The sequence below is a fragment of the Falco peregrinus genome, chromosome 10 (genome assembly GCF_023634155.1).
Source record: "Falco peregrinus isolate bFalPer1 chromosome 10, bFalPer1.pri, whole genome shotgun sequence".
Lineage (NCBI taxonomy): Eukaryota > Metazoa > Chordata > Aves > Falconiformes > Falconidae > Falco > Falco peregrinus.
The window spans coordinates 7,671,473-7,698,073 of record NC_073730.1 but is presented as its reverse complement, the minus strand read 5'-3'; the positions used below and the strand labels follow the sequence as shown (position 1 = coordinate 7,698,073).

General features: G+C 42.9%; 1 protein-coding gene across 6 annotated transcripts; it reads left to right on the top strand.

Moving 5' to 3' along the window:
• Positions 1-25,903, top strand: KLHL20 (kelch like family member 20). 6 transcript variants are annotated; one of them, XM_055815021.1, is made up of 14 exons: positions 1-133; positions 1,189-1,261; positions 2,058-2,118; positions 9,495-10,068; positions 14,418-14,576; positions 15,745-15,839; positions 17,036-17,151; positions 17,517-17,700; positions 18,840-18,983; positions 19,198-19,331; positions 19,965-20,173; positions 21,787-21,893; positions 23,996-24,076; positions 24,801-25,903. In XM_055815021.1, exons 3-14 carry the CDS (start codon positions 2,096-2,098, stop codon positions 24,808-24,810), a joined length of 1,836 nt encoding a protein of 611 aa, XP_055670996.1. In that variant the 5' UTR covers positions 1-133; positions 1,189-1,261; positions 2,058-2,095; the 3' UTR covers positions 24,811-25,903. The 6 variants fall into 6 exon arrangements, with proteins under 6 accessions (XP_055670996.1, XP_055670995.1, XP_055670997.1 ...); XM_055815020.1 differs by lacking the exon at positions 1,189-1,261 and having other exon boundaries at positions 14-133; XM_055815017.1 differs by lacking the exons at positions 1-133; positions 1,189-1,261 and adding an exon at positions 6,214-6,382.
• Positions 25,904-26,601: the final 698 nt, after the last annotated feature.

Genomic DNA, 26,601 nt, shown 5'->3' with positions numbered 1-26,601 from the left:
GGCGGGCCCGGCGCGGTTGGCGGCTGGCGGGGCCGGGGCGCTTCCTGCGGCTGAGGAGGGCCCGGCGGGGTGGGCTCGGCTCATCTCAGCTCGGCTCCGGAACCGCGGCTCGGCGGCGGACCCCGCGCCCGGCGTGAGTGAGCGCGGCGGGGTTCTCCGCGCCTCGGGGGTGCCCGTGTCTCCCGGCGGTGCGGGGCGGTGCGGGCCGGGGCGCGCTGCACACCCGCGGGACGGCGGCGTTGGTGGGGCAGGGCCGGCGGCCGCGTGTGCGGCGGCGGGTAGCGCGGCCTGGCGCCTGCGGGGCCGGGGCGGCGGCCTGGGGGGCGGTCCCGGCGCCTAAGCCCGGCTGGGCTCCCCTCCGGCCGGCCGGGGGCCCGCGGCCCTGCCCGCTGCGGGCTGTGCGGAGAGAGGGAGGGGGCGCGGGGGGGCCGCGGGAGCTGCGGAGCGGCCGCTTGTCCCTGCGGGGCGGCCGGGGCCGTGTTGCTGGGACAGCCCCGCTCTCCGCCACTTGCTGCCCGCCGAGGGCTCTACGTGGAGGATCCGGGCGCAAAGTGGTTTTGGCTTCCCCGCCCCGTCCCCGACTTTTCACGTGGGTTTTAAGGGGATTAAACCTGATGTTACCGGGGCTCCGATAATAGCGTGGTCCCCTCTTCCCGGCACGGGCCGGGGCTCGGGGGGGGTTCGGCGTGTTCGTGCCCGCTGGAGCCGCCGGTGGGGCGGGCGGGGGCCGGGCAGCCCCAGAGCGGCTCCGCGTCGGTGCGCGGTGCCCGGGCCGCCAGGAATTGGCTTCGTTTGCAGGAAAATCGGCTCCCGAGTGATCTGCAGCTGTGGCAGGCAGCGAGCCTGAGCTTATTCCTCCTTACCTGGCGGGCTGCTCCGTCTGTGTGCCTTTGATGGTGCAGCTGGAGAGTGCTGCGTAGAAAATAAGGTGCTGCTTGGCGTAGCCACGTAAAGCTAGAGCCGTCTTGTGGTTTAATTTGTTACGCCAAAAATATTTTGTTATTTCTGGGCGCAGGGCTCCAATCTGACAATCTTGGTCTTCCAAAAATGATTTTATTCGTGCTAAATTTAAGATTTCCTGTGTTAAATGCTACTTCGGTTTATTTTAAGAGTTAACTCAGTCTCATTCTGTCATTGCTTTTCCTAGAGTTTCATTGCTTTTGCATTTCTCACTCCATTTCTGAATAGGAAAAAGGCTGTGACTATCAATACGGAAGCAGAACACCCTTCTCCCTTCTGTTCTTTTCATCCATGACAAAAAGTTAGGTGTATTGCTTTAATGATTGAATTAATTTTATTCCTAATTGAATAGTTATTAAAAATGAAATTGGGATGAGTGATGCCCTTATAACAAGGGTAAATCTGCACTGGAGTTAGAAGTTAGTGGTTGAATGTGGAAGGCCTGTGCAGTTTGCAACTGTTACTCCTCTCAGAAGACAGATGTTTGGAATGGAAGTGTAGTGAGCATCAGGCAGCATCATTAATCTCTGCAGATGTAGTACCATTATTAGCATCACGCTTACCTCTGGGGTACATAGTTGTCTTCAACTTCCAGGCACAATTTTTATCTTGTATCAAATTCTGGCCCTGCAGTGTGGCTGTTGAGCAGTGCTGTGCTGTTCATTAGATGCCAGCCTGCCTTAAATCTCTGGTAGATGTATGAGAGAGATATCCTGCCTCGGAGCAAGGAGTGAGAGTGAGCACACTGATATTTGAGGTATTATTTTCCTTTGGTACAATAATTTTAAGGTTTCAGAGAGGCAGACAGTTTACTGACTTTATTGTATGTGTTTCATTTGCCTAAAGAATCATTATGCAGCTGTGGTGAAATTACTTTTAATGTTGATTATATTTTCTTCTGCTTTATTCTCTGCAATTCAGACATCATTAATGTAGGCTGTTAGTTTTATAGCTGGATAAGAGCTTGAAGGCATATTAATGAATGGATGTGGTCAGGTTTGTTGTCCTAGAGCTAGACCAAAGAGAGGAAAGAAGGTTCTCTTGCTTCCAAATTTCATCTTTTTTTTTTTTTTTTTTCCTTTTTTCTTTTCAATCAGGTCTTGAAGCATAGGGTGAAGATTTCTCTTCACGGTGCATGGACGGAAAGCCAATGCGCAGGTAAGATGTGAAAACGATTGTCCTTCTGTTATCCAAATACGATAAATCATGTGAGTTGGTTTTATAAGTGCCTAGACCATAAAATGTTGTTTGCTTTTAAAGGCTTGACTAGGAGAATTAGAATATAAAGTATTCATCTTTAGTCCTTACTTAAACATACTTAGTTTTCAATATTTACAAGATCAGGTGTCTTTAAATGAATATGCTGTTAGGAAGCATACAGAAGACAAGTTTTCATAATTCTGCATCCCCACTCCCTACTTCCCCCATTTACTATCATATTTAAAATTCAGTATTTAATTACTTAGGTCTTCAAATAGTGTGAAATAAACTGCTTGGGAATACATTTAAACTTGATTTCTAAGGGCTTTATTTTTCCCTTAACTAAAGGAGTTTAGTCCCTTTGGTGGGGTGAGGTCTTGGGTGAAAAGGAGATTTCCTTTTCCAATTACAGCTGCCAGCTGCCTCAGTTCTAATGAGCTGAAGATGCAGCTGAAGTTCTAATTCAGGGGAGTTCTTGCTGTGGTCGTGTCAGAAACATTATCTGTTATATAGAGAAAAAAATGTCACAGTAAATCAGCAGGATGACAGGTTGGCAAACAGGATTGTCTGCTAATTGCTTTTCACTATCCAATGGCAATCCTGTGGTAAAACCTAACAGGAGATATATTCCTGTATGTGATACAGGCTGTGTGGAAGCAAAGTTTCCTGAAGTTCTGCACCTCTTAAACTGAAGTAAAGAGAACTCATGCAAATTGCTTAGTCTGTCTACACTCTTTAGGATGTTGAAAGTAGGGAAACTTTATTACCGATAATTCTGTAAACAGTCATGTAGGAAGGTGAGGAATTTTAATCATAGGTGAATATGTAGAGTGTTTTTAGCTACAGCATTTGCAGAAACCATTAGCCTGGGTTCTGTGTAAGGAAGTAAGAAATAAATAGTTGTTTAAACCCTTGAAGAGTGACGCTATGTTGTTTAATTAAATGAACCCCTGAAGCGCAACAAGAAAAGAGCTGATGAGTAAACCCTGGGACGTGATATGGGCATCACTGAGGCTATGTTCAATATTTTTGCAAAGATAAAAAATGTGGTTTAGACAATGGGGGGCTGTATGTGACACTTAGGGTGAGTTCCTTTTTCTCCAAGAAGGATTAATTAGCAGACGAGCAGTCTTCCGTCTTAGTCTTCTACAATGGAGACTGGTTAAGATTTAACCAATGTCAAACCGCAGCTTTTCAGGTTCTTATGTTGTATTCCATTTATCAAAATGTTTTTCTAGAATTACATAAAATTGGTAACTAGCATGGCTTGTGTCCTTGTTTTCTCTCTACTTTTTCGTGTTCCTAATTGAAAAATTGAGGTTCTAAATTTATTTTTGTGTCTGCTGTTCTCTGCATGTCCCATTGAGTCAGAGAATTAAAGTGTTGAAGCTCGTATGTCTTTTCTGGGTTTGTGGTCTTGGACTTTGCTGTCGCAAGTTCTGCCTTGCCACTGAGACTGGGCAGTTTTAGTGGTGGGCAACAGCACGGGGCTAAAGAAGTAGAGGTTTTCTATTGTGGTGCTGATCCTGGCACTTGAGGGTGAGGTTTTTCTGGGTTTTTTGGTTTTTTTGTTTGTTTTTTTAATTTTATTTGGGTAATGGATGCAGACCAGACCTTTCAGTACCTTTTGTCTTCCCTCCCTCTCTGGCAAGCCAAGGTAGAGCATGGATAATGCATTTGACGTACTTACATGACTTTACTTTTGGACTAACCTTTCAGCTGATCTCTGTGCCTGGATGTATTATATTGCTGCAGTCTAGCCTGACAAGCACAGCTCTGTCATGAGCTGTGGGCTTCAGTTCTTGAATATGCTTGCATGTTTTAAGGGTCTCTGTGTGGATTGTTAAAATTTCTGGGTTTTATTCTACTGTGTGTCTTAGCAGTAAAGGATGAAAGGTTCCTGATTGGATTTCAGGCTCACAGATCTTCCTGTGAAGTCCAGCTAAGCAGATGGCAGAGCAGAGCACTTCCTTCTATCCTTTTATTCAGGGCTCTGCAGCCATTTAACATCACACGCGAGAGTCCTGTTGGATATTGCAAGAAGAGAGGTGTGAGACTTGGTCACTACTGTATTAGTAAACATGGCGAGTTGATATCGAATGTGTACAGCATTCAGAGGATGGGAAGTACAATTTGAACAGAAAAGGAATTGCAGCTATTCCTGTCAAGATTATAATAGAGAAAATGCAGTGATGTTCAAACAGGATTTGTCTTGCATGAGAAATGAAGTGATAGCTGGGGCAGGGTATTCTTTCCCACTGTCAGAGAGCAGCAAAAGAACGTTGTTTTGCTGAAGGTACGAGCAAGGCAGAGGGGATCTTTCCAGTGAAGGGCATAGTCCCACAGTACCTGAGCAAGGAGGACAGAGCAGATCTGATGACCAGGGTCAGTCAGGAGTTCAGTACTCGTCAGGCAGATCTGTAGTGATGAGGAGTGGCTGAGGTCAAGCCAGGAAGCCAGGTCAGCGGGTCAGTGTCAGCAGGGTACATGGTCAAGTGCGGATGTACCTTCACCGTTTCTCAGACTGGGCACGAGGGCTTGAGCAGCTCCCAGGCAAAGTGGGGAGGCTCTCTCAGCTCTTCCTGGCAGCCCGATCCCAGGTTACGGCAGTGCTGTGTAAGGGCTGGCTCGAGCACAAGCAGCTAGCCCCTGCTGAGGGGGAGAGGCTTCCATCCGAACAGTGCACCTGGGGACCTCGTGTGCACTCGGGAAGTTAACTAATTCGTTGGCTGTAGCTCTTACCCAAGACAAACTGCAAAAGGCTTAGGAAGGTTTTGGGAGGCACCAATAACGACCTCATCTTTCAGAGTATGGACATCCTCATTCTTGGTGAAACTCTTCTGGGCTCGGTCAGTGAATATTAAACTAAATGTAAATAGGGACATAGACACCAGGTCCTTGCTGTTCTCCTTTTGATTAATGTAAAATAGTATTGCAGTCAAATTTATCTGCTTGGTTGCATAATTCAACCTCATTGAGAACATATACCTGAGACTTGCTGGCTAGGTAACAAAAGGAATCTGTGGTATTTTTACTAATAATTGGATGTTTAGCTAACTAATTTCTGGAGTATTGATTGCCACAATAAAGCATTTCAGTTTACTTAGCTGATGGCGGTGGTGGTGTCACTTCTGTTGCCAAAGATGCTGCCTTTGGCTGGGTCAAATCAAAGATCTTTGTTCTAGCTGTTCTATAGCGAGTATAGGAAATACACAAAGAAAGTATGTGTTAAATTCAAAGCGAGGCATTGACAGAAATCACTACTGGTTTGTATTGATATTTTCATTTGCTACTGAAGTCTGTTGCTACTACAGCAGTGTATGATTTTGGATTTCAGTCAATGTTTTCAGTCTTGAGACTTGTTCTGTTTCACAGGCCTTAGGGCAGTCTGTTGTTTTTTGCTGAGCCGCGTTAAGGCTTGCTGGTAATCTTATGCTAAAACATACATTATTTTAAACAAAAAAAAATGCAGACCACTGACTTGATAGTTAAGTAGCTCTATGACAGTATTGGAGAGAATTTTTCTTAGATATGTCTTATTACATGTGTTCTTGAACTTTGGAAGAAGCTGCTATAAGCTCTAAGGATGGATGTCTCGGGTGCCTGTGTTAATGAATAAAGTTTTGGGAAATGGCATAGCTGAATAAAATGGAGGCAGAGCGGCCTATTTATTTAGCTTAGTGTTGCAGACTGCCTGTGTTCCCATTTGTACTTTTCAGCTGCGTGCTACAAAAACCGATCCTTTGTCAGCCCTTTCTTAATCCCATTGTATTTGCTGATTTCCCCAGCCCTGCATTTTGATGGAAGCTAATCCCAGAATATCTGCATAGCTGGGTGTGAATCTTTTATCCTTGCATACACATTTCCTCTCTGATCCTCAGCCCTTCTTAATCACCCTGAGTATTCAGGAGCAGCTCTTAGTTTTGTGCTTGTGGGTGGGTGGGGGAGGCAGCTAGCCTGCCATGTGAGAATCAAGTGCTGCCTTCTGTCTTTCACACCTCTAAGCTACTGACTCATCATTTCATTCTCTATGCATATATATGCATAATGCAGTTAAATTATTATCCTCGTGGAGACACATGCCATCAGATGGTGTCCTTTTAATTCACGCTCCTGTGCCTGTGTATAGCAGCAACCCACAGTGCTTAACATCACGCATCTGGTTTGATCTGGTATGGAGATTCCCAGGCCCATTGATCACTAGCTTCTGCATCACCCAGAGGTAAGTTATGGATGAATCAGGAGTGCTAATTTGATTATTGCTCTTTTTTCCATTCATTCAATTTTCTTTAATCATTAACCAGCACTTTATATCCTGGAGGAAGGATGTTTGATACAATGCAGGCACGCAGATGAATGCTGATGGGAACAATGCAGGAATGCCTCAGTTCTTACTAATCAGACTCCTTTTTAGTTGGTTAATTTAAGGACATATATTCAGCAGTGTCATTTGAGTAGGAAAATCCTGTCTGTCCTGGCTAGGAAAGATGAGGGCTACTGGCTGAGTCTGGCCAACTGATCGTGTGGCGTAAGATGGTCCACCCCATTGCTCTGTGTCAGCAAAGAGTCTTGGTGGTGGCGTCGAGAAGATACACTGTATTTCTTGTGGCAGCATAGCCTCAGTCTTAACCTTTTTGTACTTGGCATCTCTGCCAGTCTAAAAAGCTCTTTGAGATCTGCTTTAGGGCTGTTGTTCATGGGGGTTGCTTTGAGGAAAGCCTTAAAGGTGTAGCAGAAGGGTTCTGCTTTCCAAAAAGAGGACCTGTCCTGGACATAAGCCATCTGTTATCTGTAGTTATGTGAAATGGGGTTTTATATGAAGAATGCCTGTTCTGTGCTTCGATGCTTTGACTGACAGCCTGGTCAAGACAAACTGTCCAAAATTATTACAGTAGCATGTGTCTTAATAGGGCGCTCCCCCCCCTCGCAGGGGTTAGTTTGACATAGCTTGAAACCCCTAATGCATAATAAAATCCATTTGGCTTGCTTAGCAAGAGCTAGACTCTATAGGGGGATTTTTGTCACCACCTTTCTCCATCTCTTGGTGGAGGGATTAAGTTACCCTTTGGCCTTAGCTGCTAAGGACTATGAAAGTAAGCCAATTAAGTAAATTAATCTTTAACTAAGGTTTCTTGGGGTTTGTGTAGGGGTACCATTAAACTTAGTTTGCATATGCTGCTGCAAGAACTAAGCTGCATTGTTGGTGAGGAGCTTGGCAGAGCTTTGCAAGTGGTTGTCAAACCCCACAAGGTGAATTTGGGTTGGAAGGAACAAGAGTGGGTGGAGGAGAGTGAGAGGCAACATAACAGCAGAAGGATTTGTCAGAAAAGGAGTATGGTGATGGATGCAAAAAAGATGGACTAGCAATAAATAACCAAGGCATTTAAGGTGCAGAGGCTGAACAGGAGCCAGTAGCAAAACCAGGGGGGAGACCCAGCTGGATCTGTCTAAGATATGAGGAAGAGGTAATGGTCTGAAACATCTGAATATTATGATCAAGGAGAGGGTGTGGGGGGAATGGGAAAACAGGTTAAGATGCAAGTGAATAATTTGAACTGCTGCAAAGAGACTGGTTTCCCCTCATTATTATGTCAAATGCACTTTCTAACCACAGGGAAAAGATGTGAGTTGTTTTTTTAATTCTCTCCTTCAAGCATGTTACAAAATACTTTGAGCAGTATCAAAGTGAAGCTAAATTTCTTTTTAACTCTTAATGTGAACAAGGTGAGGTAGTGACAGCTCACAAATGCCAGTGTACCAGAGAAGCTGGTAATGGACAGCATGTATCAGGTCTTTCAGTGTATCTCCAACAGCCAGTGTACTCGCTGGGTAATTCATAACCATCGGTATTCTGGTGTTTTGCTCAGTATGCTTTAGTTGCTGTAAGTGATAGTTTTCCTTTGAAGTGGGAAGAGGCAGTAGTTTCTTTTATTGTCTTTATTTTCATAGTAATTGATATGTCACTGGTGCTGATGCATCTTTTTTAATAATTTGGCTATGGTACGTGGCAGAAATTCACATATGCTTGGAACATGCAAAATGACATCTCTGTTACATGTGCACTGATCTGCTTAGTTAGTCTGATTGCTGAAAATAGAGACGGGTTTAATTCTTGTTTAGCACTGATTTCAGTCACAATGAGGTAGTGAATCCTGGGGTGTAGGCAGACATCTCTGCAAAGTGAGATATGAGATGTGTCATCTTGGTTCATCTCTGCAGAACTGCAAAAGGGCTCAGGGCAATACTGCATTCCCCTTCTCTTGAGTTGGTAGCATACATGGTGCAAAGTGTGATCTGTCAGCGTTGTCATGTTGCCGTGCAGATGGTGATTGCACTTAAGCTGTGGCAGAGCTGACATCTGCTCAGGGCTGCGAGGGATAAAGGAAAGGTACCCAAACTTTCGTAAAGGAGGACATCAGATAGCTAGAACATTGTGTGTGGAGCTGGGAGGACAGTATGTTTTTCCTACTCTGTGCCAGAAACTTGAGTTTATATATTCTTAAGTTATTCCTCATCTCTAAAGTTACCATCTTGACTTTATTTTCGTCCTGTTTTGGTAGACTGATACGTGTGGATATTTAGATTATTTTGACTTTTTCCTGGTTGGTCTGATAATCCTGATTCCCTTCTGCAGTTCTTAGTCTGCCATTCTTGGGAAAGATTAACCTTTTGGAACATGTCAGGGAAGGTGGGTTGAGTCAGAAGCTTCTATAATTCAAAAATAACTGAAGAGGTGATGATTAAATGGATTTTCTAGATACTCATAGTAGGCTGCAGGCCATTTGAAGTTACTGTAGTCTGTGTGACAGTTTAGTGTATTCAGATAGCGCAGTGATGAGTGACCCTATCAAAAATGTAGGTAGAAGAACAGAGAAGCCTGGTTAAATCATACAGCTGGAATTCTTTGCAGTGGAAATCCATCTCTAGCTCTGTCAAAGAAAACTCAAGTGACAGTGGGCAACTTGTCTAATCTTCTCTGCCTTGAGTCACTCTCTGTGAAATGGGGATAATCTCACCACACAAGGTTATTATGAGGTTCGGTTAATAAATATGTATGTGAAATTGGATATTACAGCAGTGTGTCATAGAAAGCATATAAAAATAGCTTTAAATATAAGTCTGTTGCAAATTGGCATTTGTTTACTTCTAGGTAAGCTTTGGTTAGAGACAGATTCCTCTTTCACGTGATCATGTGCTTATTTCCACGTTCCAGTGCGGAGCTACAGGCACTGCTGGTTTTGTGCTCCTGATCGGTGCGAGCTGTAGAGCTTTGGCTGACAGTTCCTGGTAGATTAGTCGATGATGGTCCTGTCTTACTACTTCCTCCACTGCAGGTGTACCAGTACTCGACCAGGAGAGACCGGAATGGATGTGACCAGCCGTTGCACACTCGGAGATCCTAACAAACTGCCAGAAGGGGTGCCGCAGCCTGCTCGCATGCCCTACATCTCTGACAAGCACCCTCGGCAAACTTTGGAAGTCATCAATCTTCTCCGGAAGCACCGGGAGTTGTGTGATGTGGTGCTAGTAGTCGGTGCGAAGAAGATCTACGCCCACAGGGTGATTCTGTCAGCCTGCAGCCCTTACTTCCGAGCCATGTTCACCGGGGAGCTGGCAGAGTCTCGACAGACAGAAGTAGTGATCAGAGACATCGATGAAAGGGCCATGGAACTGCTGATTGACTTTGCATACACTTCTCAGATTACTGTAGAAGAGGGAAATGTGCAGACCTTGTTGCCAGCTGCTTGCCTTCTCCAGCTGGCTGAGATCCAGGAGGCCTGCTGTGAGTTCCTTAAGAGACAGTTGGACCCTTCCAATTGCCTGGGCATCCGAGCTTTTGCTGACACTCACTCGTGCCGTGAACTGCTGAGGATTGCTGACAAGTTCACACAGCATAACTTCCAGGAGGTAAGTTAGTGTGCTGGAGTCATGGTGTAAAATGCGTGAATGTGTCCTGTAAGAGCCTCGAGCAGCTCCCGTTTTGTGCTTCTTTCCAAATCCTGCCTTTACAGCTGCTGTGTGCCCTGATAGACATGGGTGTTAGCCATTAGGTGGGGAAGAAAGAGAGAAGAGATACGTGTAGGACTCTGTTGTACTGGTGGTTTGTATATGATCTCTGGCATTTCTTCTCTTGAAGAAATGTGTGTGTGGCAAGTGCTATGTGGAAGGCAAGGTCTCGGGTGTAGCTGGAGTTTGGCATTGAATCTGATGTGGCTGCACAATGGTATGATGTTCCACTCCCCTTTCACAAATGTTCTGGATTCTGCATGATCAGAGGGAAGGCAGGTGTTAAAAGTAAGGATAATACATCAATAGAACCAAAAAAATTGATGTTGAGTTTAGGGATGGGAAAAACGGGCGTGTGGGGAGCATACATTTGTCTCAGGGGAGTCTTCAACTCCCTTGCTGTAGCAGGGCTAGGGTTTTGCATCTGTTACTCAGCAGAAGTTGTTTGAAAGCCATTCAAATGTGTAATTTTGTAGCTGACCTTTATAAATTAGTCTTTCTTCCTTTGTTAATTCTCCCTAGATGATTTTTGGGGGGAAAAAAATGCCAGCAACTGGTTCAAGGAGGGATCAGCATAATAAATAAGGATTCTGTGAGCAATAGTCTGAGAAGAGTGGGCCTTAACTACTATACCCAAATGCAGAAAGGAGCCAGACCGTTTTAAGTGGTGTCTTTCCTGAGCCCTGGTTGGAAGGGCAAGAATTTGCGTATGTTTTGGAAGCAGCTACTCTCTAGGAGTGCCCTCTGCATGAAGGTCTGTTCCTCTGCCAGAGAGATTTGTCGCTTGCCTCTTCCAGAAACTGCACTTTTCCATCCCTGGAGCAGGTGGCCTGCTACAGAGAAATCTCCTCTTTCTACCTTCTTCACTGGTAGATCCTTTCCAAAAGGAGTAACTGCAGTATTGACTCCTGATGCTAATTTAGCTTTCCCAGGGAAGTAAGTGCAGTACTTAGGTGCTGTGATTGATTGCAGCTTGCCAACTTTTTTTTTCCCCTGCAGGACACAGATTGGAAGCCAGGTAGTACTTAAGAAAAATATGAGCAGAAGCAAACACAATTGAACTTGGCTGTTGGACACATTGAAGACAGCACTTGGTATCTAACTGTAGACACATGACATTAGTTTACTCTAAAAGTTGCAATTAAATACATCTTTCCTAACCATAAAGACCAGAAAATAGAATTTGCTGTTTAAGACGAGAGCTTGTTTTTTGTAGAACTTGGTGATTTCCCAAAGCCCAACATTTTAGCTGGCCGTTTCATGTGTTCTGTGCTTGCTCTGCATTTCTTCTCTTCTGCATTTTTTTGGGGAGCAGGATGGTAACCAGATGGTCGTTTATTTTCAGTGCTTGGTCGTTTTAATGGTTAGAACTTGTGCTCTTGTTATTACATGAGTAGGGCATGCTTGCAAGCTTCTAAATAACTTCTTAATAGCATAACAATTTTGTTTTAAAATATTTTGGCATTAATACATGCAGCTGGCTGTTAAAAGCTGCTTGCTATGAAGTGCTTTTCTTTTGGAGTCCCTTGAAGATAGCTTTTTGTCTTCCTTATCCCTGTTTAAAGCACATAAAGACAAAAGTTTTGGACTCGAAAACACACTTATCCTCAAAGATGATACAAATTGGAACTGACTTAACTGAATCATGGCCTCTGGAAAACAATTGCTTAGATTAGAACACTATTTCTTTGGTTTGGGTAGGTTTTGATGTCTTTAGTGCCCTAGGAGTTTTGCAGCTCTTCATCCTTAACGACCACTTCTTTTGCTTCCACTGTTTCTCTGCAGACAATCTTAGTGGTGCTGCTTGTTGGGATTGTATTCTGTTCTGTCATTATTTTCCATCTGGGGAGTGCATTGGTAATCCCTGATGGAAGCCAGTGGCTTGGCTACTTTACCATCCTCTGCTGTGGAGGCTGAGAACTGATTAAAAAATGTGCCGCCTTCTGCAGAGGCTGTGTGGTCATCGTTCCTCCAAGCTGGCAAAAAGAAACGTGAGATGGGAATTTCCTGAATGACAATGTAAAATATTAAGCACTAGGCATCAGGCGAACCCATGCAGTTACTTTGAATGCAGTTTGAATTGCTTCATGTCCTCTGCTGTCCTAACCTCTAGTTCTATTAATTTTTATGTGTATTGCTGCATTACATCATTAACTTGTTGGTAAAATGTTTTTCAAGTTTTCCATTCCCCTCAATTTAATTTGTTGCCTAAAACCCCTAGTGAAGCTTGTGCATGCAATGTGAAATGGTTCTATTAACAACTCTGCTGTGCAAGAACAGCCTTCACATTTTTTGTTTGGTCTCTGACGTCTCCGTGAAAGGAGAAAATATACTTAAGGATGAACAACATGTGCTTTGTGTTAACAGACAAAAATTGCACTCCATATTGTATACTCTGACATTTCTTCTGTCTGTTTGTAAAAGCAGTAATGCACATGAATGCTGTAGAGGAAATGAAGCCCATCCAATTCTTGCTTAGTAAGCAAGTCAGTCAAATAGACCATTAATATTAGTCAGGTAATTATTAGTGTCCTGATTAAGCCAAAATAAGCCAAAGCATTTTAAATAATTACTGTTTTACTATGTAAACTAACAAGCTGCATAGTAGTAATAACTTGGTTTGCAGAAGTGCTTCCATTACATTTGAGTTTTGTGAGGCCATCGATGCAGCTGGGTTTTCTGGGGTGGAAGGGAGAGTGTGGATGGTCATCTTTAAGTCATAAATTTCCAGAGCCTCTGTTTGCAGAGTCTGAGGCTGCATTTGCAAACTGTCAGGGTAAAGTTTAGGCATAAGGTAGTCTATGTAGAGGAGAGGGAGACTGTGGAAAAATGCTGATAAAGTTCTTTAATGGCCAGCCCTGGTCTTAATCTTATGGCTGAAGAAGCGTGTGGGCTAACCTTGTTGTGGCTCTTGCTGTCCCTAAGAGCCCACAGGATCCAAGAACAAATTCTGGTATCTGATCTCATTGCCTGTTGTGTTCTTTTTTAACAATATTTCCTGTTGTCAGTAACTTGGCGATTTTTCTATATTCGTTCAGTGCTCTTAAGCGATTTCTGTAGGTAATTAAAAGGACTGCACAGCTGACTGCTGTTGAGATGATAGTGTTAAAGAATGTACTGTAATTTATGCGGCAACTCATGAAATAAGGCATGGAATTCTAACGTGGTTGCAAACGATAAGGACAAACCAGTGTTCAGTTATTTTCTGTCACTGAACCTCTTGGAGATTACAGGCTACAGACTGGGAATGCTTGTAGGGAAGCCAAGCTGGCAGTTATTGATCAAACGATTTCTGCAGTTCTCTTATTTTGATTCTTGCATCTTTCGCATCTACCTGGTATCTCTTCAGAAGACATGGTTGTCTGTGAGCTGTAACCTCTCAAGGCAGTCGCAGACGGACTGATGTGTGCTCTGGTGTGTTGCATGAGCAGTCCTCCAATGGCAGCTGAAGCCTCCTGAGAAACTCTGTCCCTTTCTTGGGTACTGAAGGAATTAACATGTTTGCACATTGTCAGTGGCTTGAATTTCACAAGAGATCAGTCCTTAGGGCCCTGGGAGGCTCTGATTCCCTCTTAAGTGCATCTGGACTTGGGCATACTCTATGTACATATTTAGAGCAAATCAAAGAGGCAGGATCAAATTAGTCCATCTTCTTCTCCTGAAGTATTTTCTGTTCTGCCACAAATCAGCATTCGGGAAGACTTTCCATGTTCTCTACAATGCCTCTGGTAACTTGTTTCTGAGACTCTTATTTTTGTGTTCTGTTTTGGATTTCTTCTGAATAGAGCCTCTCAAATACGTGACTGAAAAGCGGTATCGGAATAATCAGCTATGCAACATTTTTATTTCTAATTTATATATTAAACACAGCAAACAAGGAGACTGATTTTAAAGGGCTTTGTTTTTCCTAAATTTTGGAACCTGATCAGTGTGTTCTGTGGCTTAACCCTTTAAAAGTGTCCTACCAAAAAACTTTGTGTAAAATTCCCTTTCAGTTGCATCCCCATCTAAAAGTGTAATTTGTTGTGTTGCTAAGGGACTGTATTCTGCTCTGTGCAGCAAAACCCTTCACGTATTGATGTTGAAACTGATGGGTATTTGGCACTTCACTGGATTAGTCCATTAGACTCTAATTCAAGTGGATTGTATCCCCTTCAGAGTTGTGGTGGAGTGGTGAATGGCTCTGGTGCTTTGGCCACTGTTCTCACTTTCCTTTTTTTTTTTTTTTTTTTCCCTTTCCATTTAACCAGGTAATGGAGAGTGAAGAGTTCATGCTGCTTCCCGCCAATCAGCTCATAGACATTATATCCAGTGATGAGTTAAATGTTCGCAGTGAAGAGCAAGTGTTCAATGCAGTGATGGCCTGGGTGAAATACAGCATTCAGGAAAGAAGACCCCAGCTGCCACAGGTAATCTTGAGCACAGTAACATTCAAGATTGCTTTATCCAGGGGCAGAGTAAAGAGGGCTGGTACAGTGGTGCCCCAGCAGTGTCACAGTTCTGAATGCATGCAAAGCCACATTAATTCTCTCCGACTTCCACCTGTGTTAGGTGGCTTGTGCTTTCCCTTCCCCTAGGCTGGAAGGTGCACTGTCTAGAGCCTTCAACAGGGGCTTTGTTGAATTGTTTCCAGGTAGGACTTGCCAAACTAGATCACTCCAGTAGCCTCTCTAGACAAACCTGCCTGCGTTGCTTTGAGTATCGTATAAAAAACATAGTGGATAAGAAAAAGCTTGTCTTTGTTTGCACTTTATCTTTAAGCTCTGCTGTTTGATTTATGCCTCAGCCCTCATGATCTTATACTCGAGCTTGTCAGAATGGTTTTGTTGAAATATGATGCTTCATCTAAGCCAAGCCATTTCACAGAGAAGTACCCATTCTGACAAAGCTGTCAGCTGGAAAGCCTCTGAAGTCTCAGGCTTTCTGATCAAAAGAGGTGAGAGTCTGTCTGCCTCAGTGTTTCTGCTTTGGCAATAGACATTAAATGCAACTTTATTTAGTGGAAAGCTTTTGAAAATGGTTTCAAATAAACAAACCATGCCAGAAAAAACTGCTGTTCTCAAGGTAGCTCTTAATGCTTGTGTAACTGTTTGCCTTTTTAGGCCCTGTTGTCTATACCTGCTTGCGCCTCTAAATTCTAAACTGTTGTGAATGGCATGTTGTTTGTTACTGTTCATTTAATGCACAATACCACTCGTGTTTGAGAGCTAAAGGGTTGATAAAACTTCTAACTCAATAAGTTTTTCAGGCAGATATACTGACTTCTGAAATTCTATAAAGGTTTTCACGTGTGACCTTGGTTTCAGCTGTTAAAAGGTCCAGGGATTGTCCCTTTTCAAAGACTGATTTGCTGCTGGGTGTTTAAGTTGGTATATTGAAAAGACAAAGGTGCTGCAAGATGAGCTGCATTCAACTAAAATGCCAGGGTTTGGATGTGTAAATGACTGTGTATGTTTGTCAGAGGAATTATTAACTTCTAATCAAAATTTGTTAGCTACTATTCTTTTCTGTTTGACCTCTTGCATCTCTGTGTGGGTATATTGTAGTTGACAGCGTACGTTCTGTTTTGTGTTTTAGGTCCTGCAGCATGTCCGTCTACCGCTGCTGAGTCCCAAGTTTCTTGTGGGTACAGTGGGTTCTGATCCGCTTATTAAGAGTGATGAGGAATGCCGGTAAATCTCCTCGCTGATTTACAGAATTGGATTTCATTGTATTTGCATCTGTTCTCTAAAACTGTGCTGATCTGTTAGTGGTAAATGGGTGGTATCGCACAATTTCCTCTTCTGCAACTGGGAGGAGAAGAGATGCAAGAAAGTGTTTTGTGTTTGCGTAATAGTCGGTAGTGCCCAAGATGCTTTTGTTTTTTCAAGTTTTCAGTGAAATAGCAAACCGAGAGCGCTGTTTGACTGTTGGTAAAATACCTTTGTGTATTGTTTTCCATTTCACTACTTTTTGCTTCTCTGGTCATGGCCTTTCATTACAGCTTACCACTTGCTTGGCATTCCTGATCTCATTAGGACTTAAAGTAGTTTTTGTATGTAAAAAGTGTGCATTTTAGTAACTGAATTGGACTCTGGGATTAGCCTGCTGTTTCCCACAACGATAGTGCAGGGAAACTAATTTCCCTCTCTTACAGTACGAGTCTCACCTTTCTTGTTCTACGGAGTTCTGTATCATTTAGAAAGCACGCAATTCTTCTTGTTGTGCTTAATGTAAAAAAATTCAGGGGATAGACTAAACTGTTCCCTTCCTGAATAAGCATTCATACTGCAGGAATTCCACATTCCACACTTGTAGAGGGAAGGAGGACTCTTTTTATTCAAGGGTTTGGAATATTAGGATTAGTCCAGGTGGCAAGTCATGAGGATGGACAGTGTGAGCTGGCCAGAGCTGATGGAGAAAATATTCATCAGAAGGGTACTATCTCCATCTATCGGTCATGTGTGTGTATTATGTATTTGTGTGCTTTTCAACTCCCGTTTTGTTCCTAGACAAAACAACTGATCATTAAGTTCTAGCTTGAGGCAGACTGGGTTTTTCTTTTCTGCACACTAAGCCTGACAAATCTTGTCATAGTGGCTTTTTTTGTCAGACTTTATAGCAAGCAGTATCTATTATTAACTTTGGCTAAATACTGATATTGGTCTGCTGCTGTCACTGTGTAAATGACTTATAAACAACTGATGAGTATTTAGGTGACAGTGTATGTTTTAACTAGAGCTATTCATGCACTTACGTGATTTGTGAATACCTGAAGTGCGTGACTAGTGCTGTGCTGGCTGCTCTTGCCATCAGTGTTGGTTCCTACCTTCTCCTGAGACTGGTATCAGGTGAACTTTGGGGATTAATATTTTCTTGTCTTGCACAGGGATCTAGTGGATGAAGCTAAAAACTATCTGCTGTTGCCCCAAGAGCGGCCACTGATGCAGGGACCAAGAACTAGACCGCGCAAACCCATCCGCTGTGGAGAAGTGCTCTTTGCAGGTACATATAGTTCCTGTTGGCATAGGTCAGGAGACTCAAGTCTGGGTTTTCTGGTGGTAGCGTTCCCGTAAGGCCAGTCTTCACAACATGTTTCTGAAGTCACCTGTACATTAATATTAGGAGGTTTGAGTGAACTTGTATGACTTCTTCGGTGCTATGAATGCCACAGTACTCCAAACTTACATTAATGCTCTTGAATATCACATTCTGTCTTCTGATTATAACCCTCAGAAAGAGTATCTCTGAGATGGGGCTACTGGGTTAAGGCTGACAAAGTCTGGAGGGGTTCTTTGTACCAGGCGCACGTACAGTATGTGAACTCAGTGCGTTATCATGATGCTATTCCTTGTGTTTGGTTCCTGCAGTGGGGGGCTGGTGTAGCGGGGATGCAATTTCCAGTGTCGAGCGCTATGACCCTCAAACCAATGAGTGGCGAATGGTGGCATCCATGAGCAAAAGACGCTGTGGTGTTGGAGTCAGTGTTCTGGATGATCTCCTCTATGCTGTGGGAGGCCATGATGGTTCTTCTTATCTTAACAGTGTAGAAAGGTAGGTCTCCGTAAGGCCAATATGCAAAATGTTAACTCTGAATGTTTAAACCTGGGTGCAGCCTCTTAAAAATGAGTCCATCTTGCCAGCTATGTTCTTATTTTGCTGAAACCCTGAATTTTCCTTTACACGTTACTTACATCTCCTCCTTCCTTGCATACCCCTTCAATATTGTGTTGGTTTACTGCTGAACTAGGACTTCATGCGTAACAGCTTGTGTCATCATGTCCCCAGCTTAATGAGACAAAACAGCTTTTGATATAGGGGAGGCATATATAAGAGATGGGTCTGGGTGTAATTGATGGGAGGAGTGATGATCCTGGTTAACCTTCTTTACAATTGCTGGTTTGTTTTAGCGTTGTTGAGGAAGGTGAGGTTACAGTAAGCATTTCTTAAATGTTTAGGGAAAGATCCTGGAATTTTATTGTGGAGTGGTAACCAGAGAATTAGGGAACCTTGGCATTTATACAGAAGAAGGAAAATAGGTCAGTTCTAGACCTGTGAAAGACTGAAGTCAAACAAGCTTTACCAAGCTTCCTGTTTCTGGGAGCTGCATATGGCAATCCCTATGCCTAAAAGCCGCGTGACTCAAATACCTCCTTTCACCTCGAGCCTCCCCTTCTTCCCTTCTTCTCCGTGCATACTCCTGGCTTCCCAGATCATGACCCTAGCCTTACATCTCCTGTGTCCTGCACTTTTGTGCTATGCACCATATTTCCTTGTCTCTGGATTCCCAAGTCCATTTGGTTTCTTCATTTTTTTATCTCGGAAGCGCAGGTCCTAGTGCTGACTGAGTTCTTGTGTGAACTGCAGAGAACATAGAGCAGGGTAGCTCTTGTCTGCTGCTTTTTGCGTAAATGCAAGTTACCACATGTCAGCCAGTCCCTGGTAACCTGCTTTCTTATGAAGCTGAACCTTTCATCTTCAGTTTGAATCATCTCAAGCTGCAGTTTGAACGTGCCTGGAATGTGTATTGGATGCATTCAATCACTTCAGGGGTTTTATTCAACTTACAAACGGCTGTGTTGCAGTTTAAGCTCAAGATAGACAAGTTTCACTGCTTTAGTAGTTCCCAAGCATGGGAGAGTCCGAAGCATACCTAGACAAGTAATTTGTGCTGTTTGGTGTGTTTTTTCTAGGTATGATCCAAAGACAAACCAGTGGAGCAGTGATGTGGCCCCCACCAGCACCTGCAGGACCAGTGTTGGAGTAGCAGTTCTTGGAGGCTACCTTTATGCTGTGGGTGGCCAGGATGGTGTCTCTTGTCTCAACATTGTGGAAAGGTAATTTTAATGTAGGGGAAGAAAAAAAAAAAAGTGGGGCACAAGAAGAAGAGGGTCTCTTAGAAGGTGCAGTTGATGCAGATGAGCTGGAGAGGAGGTAAGTTCTGCGTAGATCTTACAGGGAGTTTTGTTTCGAGAGAATAAGGTCAGTCTTCCTGCCCCTTTGTGAAGATGCTTACACTTCACTAAGCTTTGGTGTTTATTCTTTTGACAGGTATGATCCCAAAGAAAACAAATGGACTCGAGTGGCTTCTATGAGCACCAGGCGCCTGGGAGTTGCAGTAGCTGTGCTAGGGGGCTTCCTCTATGCTGTGGGAGGCTCTGATGGAACTTCTCCTCTCAATACGGGTATGCCTTTTGCTGTGCCTTAATTGCAGTCAGTACTTCTCATGGCCTTATTTGCCCTTAGTGTCAGCCAATGGCTGTGAAATACATTAGTGATCAGTTTGTGGTGATTTCCTTCTTTAAATATGATTTTTGCCAGAGTAATTCACTCTGCGGGCTTGTGAGCTCCTATTATGTGGTGGTGTGTCGTGGTTTTTTGTTTTTTTTTTTTTTCTTTCTTGATGCTGCATTTGGCAGAGTGTCCTGAATACAATACTTTGATAATTTGCATAACAGTTGCAAGCACATCCTTTTTTTTTCCCTGCAGTAGCCCTTTTCTGCTGTAGGAAGGAAGATGCCAAAGGTAAAAGTCCTGCAAGATGGTAATGCAGGTCAGTTTGTAGCTTTGCCAGCTCCCTCTTGAATGAGGATGCTAAATGTGACTGACTGTGTGGGGCTGCAGACAGGAAAGATAACAGCAAGCTTTCTATAGAAGAAAAGCATTAGAGTGAAAGAACAAACTGGTTCATTGTATTTTGGTGTGTGGAAGTTACAGCATCTTTACAGACTGAGCAATGCTTTGGATGCAGGTTCAAAAATGCTAACCCCCACTGCAAGCCAGCCCTGTTGTTCAAAGATGTGTCATTTCTTCTGCAGTGGAACGCTACAATCCCCAGGAGAACCGCTGGCACACAATTGCACCCATGGGGACAAGGAGGAAGCACCTGGGCTGTGCAGTGTACCAAGACATGATATATGCTGTGGGAGGCAGAGATGATACAACAGAGCTCAGTAGTGCTGAGAGATACAACCCTCGAACCAACCAGTGGTCTCCTGTTGTGGCCATGACATCGCGCCGGAGTGGAGTGAGTTTTGCTTGGTTTGCTCGTCTGTTACTGTATGTAACCACGTGGTGAGAGCATAGGGTAGAGTGTCATCTTGTGAGGTTTTTCTCTTGCTTTCTCTGTACCTTCACCTCTCTTTGGTGAGGGGAAAGGTTTGCAAAAAGTCAAAGCTCTTTAGCAAGACTCGGGGAATTAAGTGGTGGTCATGTCATGCCATAGACAGCTGTTTGTTATGCCCGAGGACTGGAAAATGGAGTCAATTTGAGGGTCTTTTTTTAATAGTTTTCGTCCCTTACATGGAGTCAACTACTTAGGCCTGAAACACCGGAGTTCTTTAGTTCTTTACTTGGTGACGTAACTGTACTTGGTATGAGATGCTATTAGAGAACGCTATTAAAATTAGTACCTGAGTCTCTTTGGATGAATTAGGAGGTGAACATACTTGCCCAGAAGAAAGAGCTAGGAAACTGGGCAAGCTTGTGTTTAGATACAAACTTCCAGCATAGTCTTTTCATTGCCTTCAGATGTGTGTGGGAACAGCTTTTCTGGGCTTTCACTTTGTATGTTGCCTCTCTTCACTGAATTCTGTGAGTATGGGGAGTGACAGCATGTTCTCATCGACTGTTAATCTTGTGCTTTCTCTAGACTTGTGAACAAAAGATTAACATAGTGTTTTAAGCAGTCATCGTGTTTGGGCAGATGCAAATGTTATGAATATTTATCATTGGATATAGTAAAGAGTGAATTAATTCTGTCTGTATGGTAGTATTTCAGTGTCTGGTGAGGCAAGTATGAATCATAATTTGAGTAACTACTAGTTTTGGAGGCAGAGAATATATATTGAGTGCTGCCCTCAAAGCATATAGTACGCGGTCCAACATGGTCCTTTCCAGTTACTGATTAGGCATTGACTTTTCATGAGCTGGTTCTCTATTTGCTTTCTGTAGAAACTGCTAAACAAATGCATCTGTATCTGCAGCCCTCCTGAGCTTTCTAACTTCCTCAGAGCCAAAACAAAGATGACTTTACATTGCATTGCTGTTGTCTTTTCTCTGTTACATCGTGAGGTGTTTTCACTGGAAGTGATCTTCCTAAACGACAGAACTGTTTGAGATTTCGGTGATTTTTGTGCTTCGGCAGAAAGACAAAATAGAAAGGCTGGAGGCCAAGGTGCTTACAGATGGTCCGAGCCTCAGCCCAAGAGGAGCAGGCCAGGGGCTTACATATGGTTCTCCTAGTTCAAACAAGCATTCCAGGCTGTAGGCTCGTAGATATTCTGGTGCATGCTTATTGCACTTGGTGAAGAATTTCAGCCCAGTATATGCTAAATTTTGGCTGATAAAGGCTTAGGTTCTCATGTATCTATTATCATTCAAATAATTCTAGTTCTTATAGCTGGTAATAAAGGGGAACCTTCTGCTTTTTTTGTTAGGAGATTCTCTATTTTGAGATAAATATGTTTTGTTATTTTTTAAGCTGTTTTATTTGTCCTTTTCCCCCAACCAAAAACCTCTTCTGCAGATTACCTTTCACCAAACATGGTTATTAAATCTTTTTATTAATGTTTTCATGTTAATCCTTCTTTTCAGAACATCTCAGCTAAATAGCTGCTATCTGTGATGGTCGTTTTGCAGGTTGGCCTTGCTGTGGTGAATGGACAGCTGATGGCAGTGGGGGGTTTTGATGGCACGACGTACTTGAAGACTATTGAGGTGTTTGATCCAGATGCTAACACATGGAGGTAACTTAAGTTTGTGAAGCAATCAAATAGCAGTCTTCAGCTGGAGCTGCTGCCACCCAGCTGGAGCTGTCCCAGCCAGATTAGAAATGGGATGTACACCGTGGTGAAGAACTGGGGTGTGGTAGCCAGCATAATGTTCACGTTGTGGCTTGTTGGCTTGCATGGAAGTGTATGAAAGAGAATCACATTTTGATGAATGTCCCAATATGCCACTTACCTGCGGCATTCCCGTGTCTGTGACTGTGGCAGTTGAGAAACATTTTCTTGCAGATTTCTGGTTGAATTCCAGCTACTGACTCCATTTTAAGTAAAATGGGAGTGAGTTTTCCATAGTTACCCCATCCTCGTATCCTGACAGATTTAACTGACATTTAGAGGATAAAGTTTCATTGCATCTTTAACAAGTAGGAAAATGGTGTATAGATCAGTTATGGAGACCCAGAGGAAATAAATTATTTGGCAGGCTTGTTGGGTGGCAAGCAGAGGGTCATACCAAAACCTGGTTTGTTTTTAAGTGCTGCTTTTAATATAACAAAAATGAACCACATTGAGTGAGATATGGCCCTTCTGTTTATTTTGGGCTGGAGTCTTCTGCTTCCCAATAGGACTAAGCTTGTCCTTAGCAGAAGGAGCTCACAGTAATGATGTAGAATTCTGCCTACTCATTTTTGTTTTCAGGCTGAGGCTCTGATTTCCAAATCTTTTTGGAGGAGCTGAGGCAGAACACTTCAAGCATATGATGTTCTTCCCCTTTAAATCTGCAAGACAGCAATTAGAGGAACTTAATCTGGTTTACAAACAGAGAGAAATAATATGAAATTGCTGATCAAAAATACGTACTGAGCAGAAAAGAAATAGGAAAAATAACTACACCTGAAAGCAATTGCTTGTGTATTTGTTCCAAACGTAATTAGTATAAAATTTCAAGCTTCTGTGTGTATTCCTACTGCTTTAGTCATCTGGCAGGGGTGGGGAATAGAAAGAAATTAATGTCCTTATTCCTTCCAGTCTAGTAGTACTAGCAGATTAACCTGTCCTGCTGAGATAAGCTGTCAAGGAGCAGTAGAGGAGTTTCCCCTTGCTTGTTGAGCTATGGACAGTGCCTTTTGAACTGCTGAGAAAACCAGTTAAGTAGAGAATAATACGTATTTCATATTCCTTAGCTGAATGGTTTCAGCTACTCTCAATGATAGTAACAGTAATAAGATGTCTAGACGTAGGAGTTACTGCCTGGGCTAGCATTCACGGAAGTTTAGGAGGTTATTCAAAGTATTAATGTTGTGGAGTTTTTCTCCCACTGAATTCAATATAGCTCATCAACATCTGTGGCCTTCTCTTTCTTTTGTTTGCTGAACTTCTTGCTCTGTGAAGGATACTTTTTTTAATTTGTGTAGCCTGAGAAATGCTTCCGATGCAGTTGGGGTTTAATAACTTGCATTGGTAGGAGTTGTTTGAAGAACTTGCTTCTCCTGTTTCTGCCAGCAGACTTCAGTGGCACAGAGGGGAATATGCAGCTGAAGTAAGTAGGATGTTGGAGTCTACAGGGATCAGATTTCCATATGAAATGCAGGCACCGTTTCAGTAACATATTTTGGAGAAACAGATGGTGCTTGGGATGTTGTTTTATCTTGGTTGGATCAGCTGCATTTAGGGTATTAGAAAGATAAAAGAAATTAGTTGACTAGCAAACCTATTCCTGCTCATGTGTTACCCAAAACGTGGCCCAAGGTCAGCTGCAGCCTACAAAGTTACTCTCTATCTTGCTTATTGCCAGACAGGGTTACTGTCCTTACTGTAACCAGACAAAGTTACTTTCTATCTTGCATATTACCAGGCAGGTGTTTACTCAGGTAACAGAAAACTGCAGTGTCAAAATGAGAAGTAGTTTCTTTTCTGAGAGAGAAAGGCATGAGCAAATACAGCTGTTCACCTTGAGCAGCAGTCATCTTACATGCTTCTGACTTCTTAGTTGTCATGGTCTGCTTTAACCAGAGGTTAACAAAGGTGTAACTCTGCTCACAAGGGCTGGTTCAGTCTTTCCCATGGTAGCTCCGTGAAGAAGAAGCCAAACCAGTGTGACCACTGAAACCTTGTCTTTGCAGGTTGTATGGCGGGATGAACTATCGGCGGCTGGGAGGAGGAGTAGGTGTTATCAAAATGACACACTGTGAATCTCATATATGGTAAGCATCAAGAGGGAGGGAGACCCCTTGGTTCTCATTCCTAGAAAAACTGAAGAGACTTGTTGACACTGGACCTCTTTGCAGCTCTAGTATGCACGGTCTAGATCCAATGTAACTCTTTGCCGGTAACTCTTTCTATGGAATTATAAAAATGACTTCTGTCAGTGTGCCCAATGGGAGACCATGTTGTCAGACTCCAGGGAACCACTGGACAAAAGTAGAAGGGTTGCTTATGTCCGTATTTTTTCTAAATAGTCTACATTTTTTAATAAACCAAACTGTAAAAGTTACTGTAGCATAAACAATGCTGATGTAGATAGTACATGCTATACTGAGAGTCTGGCAAGGAGGAGGGTTTCCTGCTTTCCCTCCTGCTGTGTGAGCAGCTGTGTGATGGGTGAAAGAGGAAAGTGATACAAAAACATTGCTTTTGCCTTATTTACAGAGAGCTTCAAAAAAGTACTTGACCTGCAAGGTGCCACCTTTGCACAGAAGCTTTTCTGTGCACAGAGTATATTTATTTTTTCATTTAATTTGTATCATGTATTTTCTTTGTATCGCTCACAGCGATAATTCCAACTTTTTATATAGTGTGCATATATATATATGTATTTTATATATATATATGTGTGCGTGTGTGATTTTGAGTTTTGGCGAGTTGGTGGTTGGGGCAGGGCTATGTCCTGCCAGCTATTGTGGTTCCAACCCTTGTGGTATGTTTTAGGGTCTCTTAGAGTACAGGAGAGCTATGAGGATGGGTGCCCTGAGTATCTTTTCAGTCTTGCTGGAGGCAAGAAGTAGAACTGGAACTCTCATCTATCGACTGAATCAGTGAAGTGCCCAAAAAGGGTGAGAGTGAAAAGGATTTCAAATGATGCCTTTTTACTGTACAGTGTATGGTACAAAAGTTCCTCTTTTGTCTCTCCCCTCCCCTGTATATGAACCTAGAAACAACTAGTTGTTGCTTACTTGTAATAAACATTTTACTCGCGTTACCTGCTAGATGTTGGTTCTTGTCTGAAGCTGGGATGCAGGTATCATCTGTGAATTCTGACTAGCCTAGGTCAACACTCACTTCTCAGGTTCTTGCCAGAATGGCAGACCTGCAGTCAGCTCCTGCAGAAAAAAAGCTTAGACCAGCATCGTCTTAGCAGCCCTCCTGCCTCTTACTGTGTCTTTAGAATTCCTGTTGTAAAACACTGACCATGATGAGATGGTACCCTCCCTTTTAGTCATTTTTATGCACTTTGCCTGTGTTTCTTTAGAGCAGGGAAAGTTGTGAGCTGATGAGAGTTTGGAGGGGAGGGACCATTTACTGGCACTGTGTGTAACTGTAATGACAGTGGAGGCACCCAGGGGTGGGGGGAGAAGAAAGAGGAACTCTAGACTTAAAGGTTCTGATATGTTTGTACTGTAATTTCTATCTCTAGTATGAAAGAATGACCTTTTGCACCTGATGTAACTTTGGACCTTACTAAATTGGATTTTAAAAGAGTAAGAGGACTGTGAATTCTTGAGACTAAAAAGGCAGTGCTGACATCTTAAGTTCTTTAACTTCATAGTTTGATTCATGTAACTCAGATTTTAATGTGCTTGAACATAGTAAAAAATTACACTACAGTAATAAATGGGTCATTAAAACTTTTTTAAAAGCCCCTTTTCCCCTAAAGGTCGGTATTCTTGTGTTTACATATGAAGATCATTTGCACCTTTACAAGGAAAACAAGTATTCTGTAAACAAATGTTTACATGTATCATTTATGCTTTTTTCTAGCATGAGTAACTTGTATAAATAGTGCTATCTTAATAAATTTCTTCTATGCTGTTCTTGGTTTGTTCCTTTGGGTGAAAGCAGTGGACTATGCTTTTGTATGGCTTGTGTGTACACAGATGCTGGTTTTTTTTTCAGCTACCAGTCCAAGTAAAACTCTGCTGTTTAGTCTTAGCCTCAGTTGCTTGGAAGCACATCATTCAGCACCAGCTTTTTCTGGAAGAAAGCAGCTGCACTACCTGCTTAAATCCAGTTCTGTTCACTTAGCTGCAGTTATCAATGAGGGCCATACCTCAATTTGTAGATAAGCATGTAAAAAAAAAAAAAAAGTAGCTTTTTGTTCCAGCAACACCCATGGGCATTGGAAAGCATTGCTCTTGAAAGCTGAGTACAGCTGCAGTTTATATACATACTGCACTGGAGTTCCACATGCTAATATTCTGTCATCTTAGGGCAGCAAAGAGGTTAAAAGAGGCTATACAGAATTTAGAGATTATTTATGCAAATTTGTTGGAACAAGCTGAGCATTAGGATTGTTACACCCATGGCTTGCTTCTAAACCTGTTTTCAAATCAAATGCAGGTGCCAGTTATGTCAGACCTTTACTCCTGCTTTACCCAGCGTTCCTCTGAATCGAGATAGTTTCCTTTTATGAAACATCTTAGACAAAGTTTGCTAAAGCACCAGAAGTGATAGGTTAAATAGCTGCTGAGCTGTCATGACCTTCCGAAGATTGCTTAGCTGCCTCTACCAG

Bases quoted from the DNA above. Each gene is read 5' to 3' on its own strand.
- KLHL20 (XM_055815017.1), top strand. From the start codon at position 6,240: ATGCCATCAGATGGTGTCCTTTTAATTCACGCTCCTGTGCCTGTGTAT. The intron at 6,383-9,494 runs GTAAGTTATGGA...CCTCCACTGCAG, and splicing joins AGCTTCTGCATCACCCAGAG to GTGTACCAGTACTCGACCAG. The intron at 15,840-17,035 runs GTAAATCTCCTC...TGTCTTGCACAG, and splicing joins AAGAGTGATGAGGAATGCCG to GGATCTAGTGGATGAAGCTA.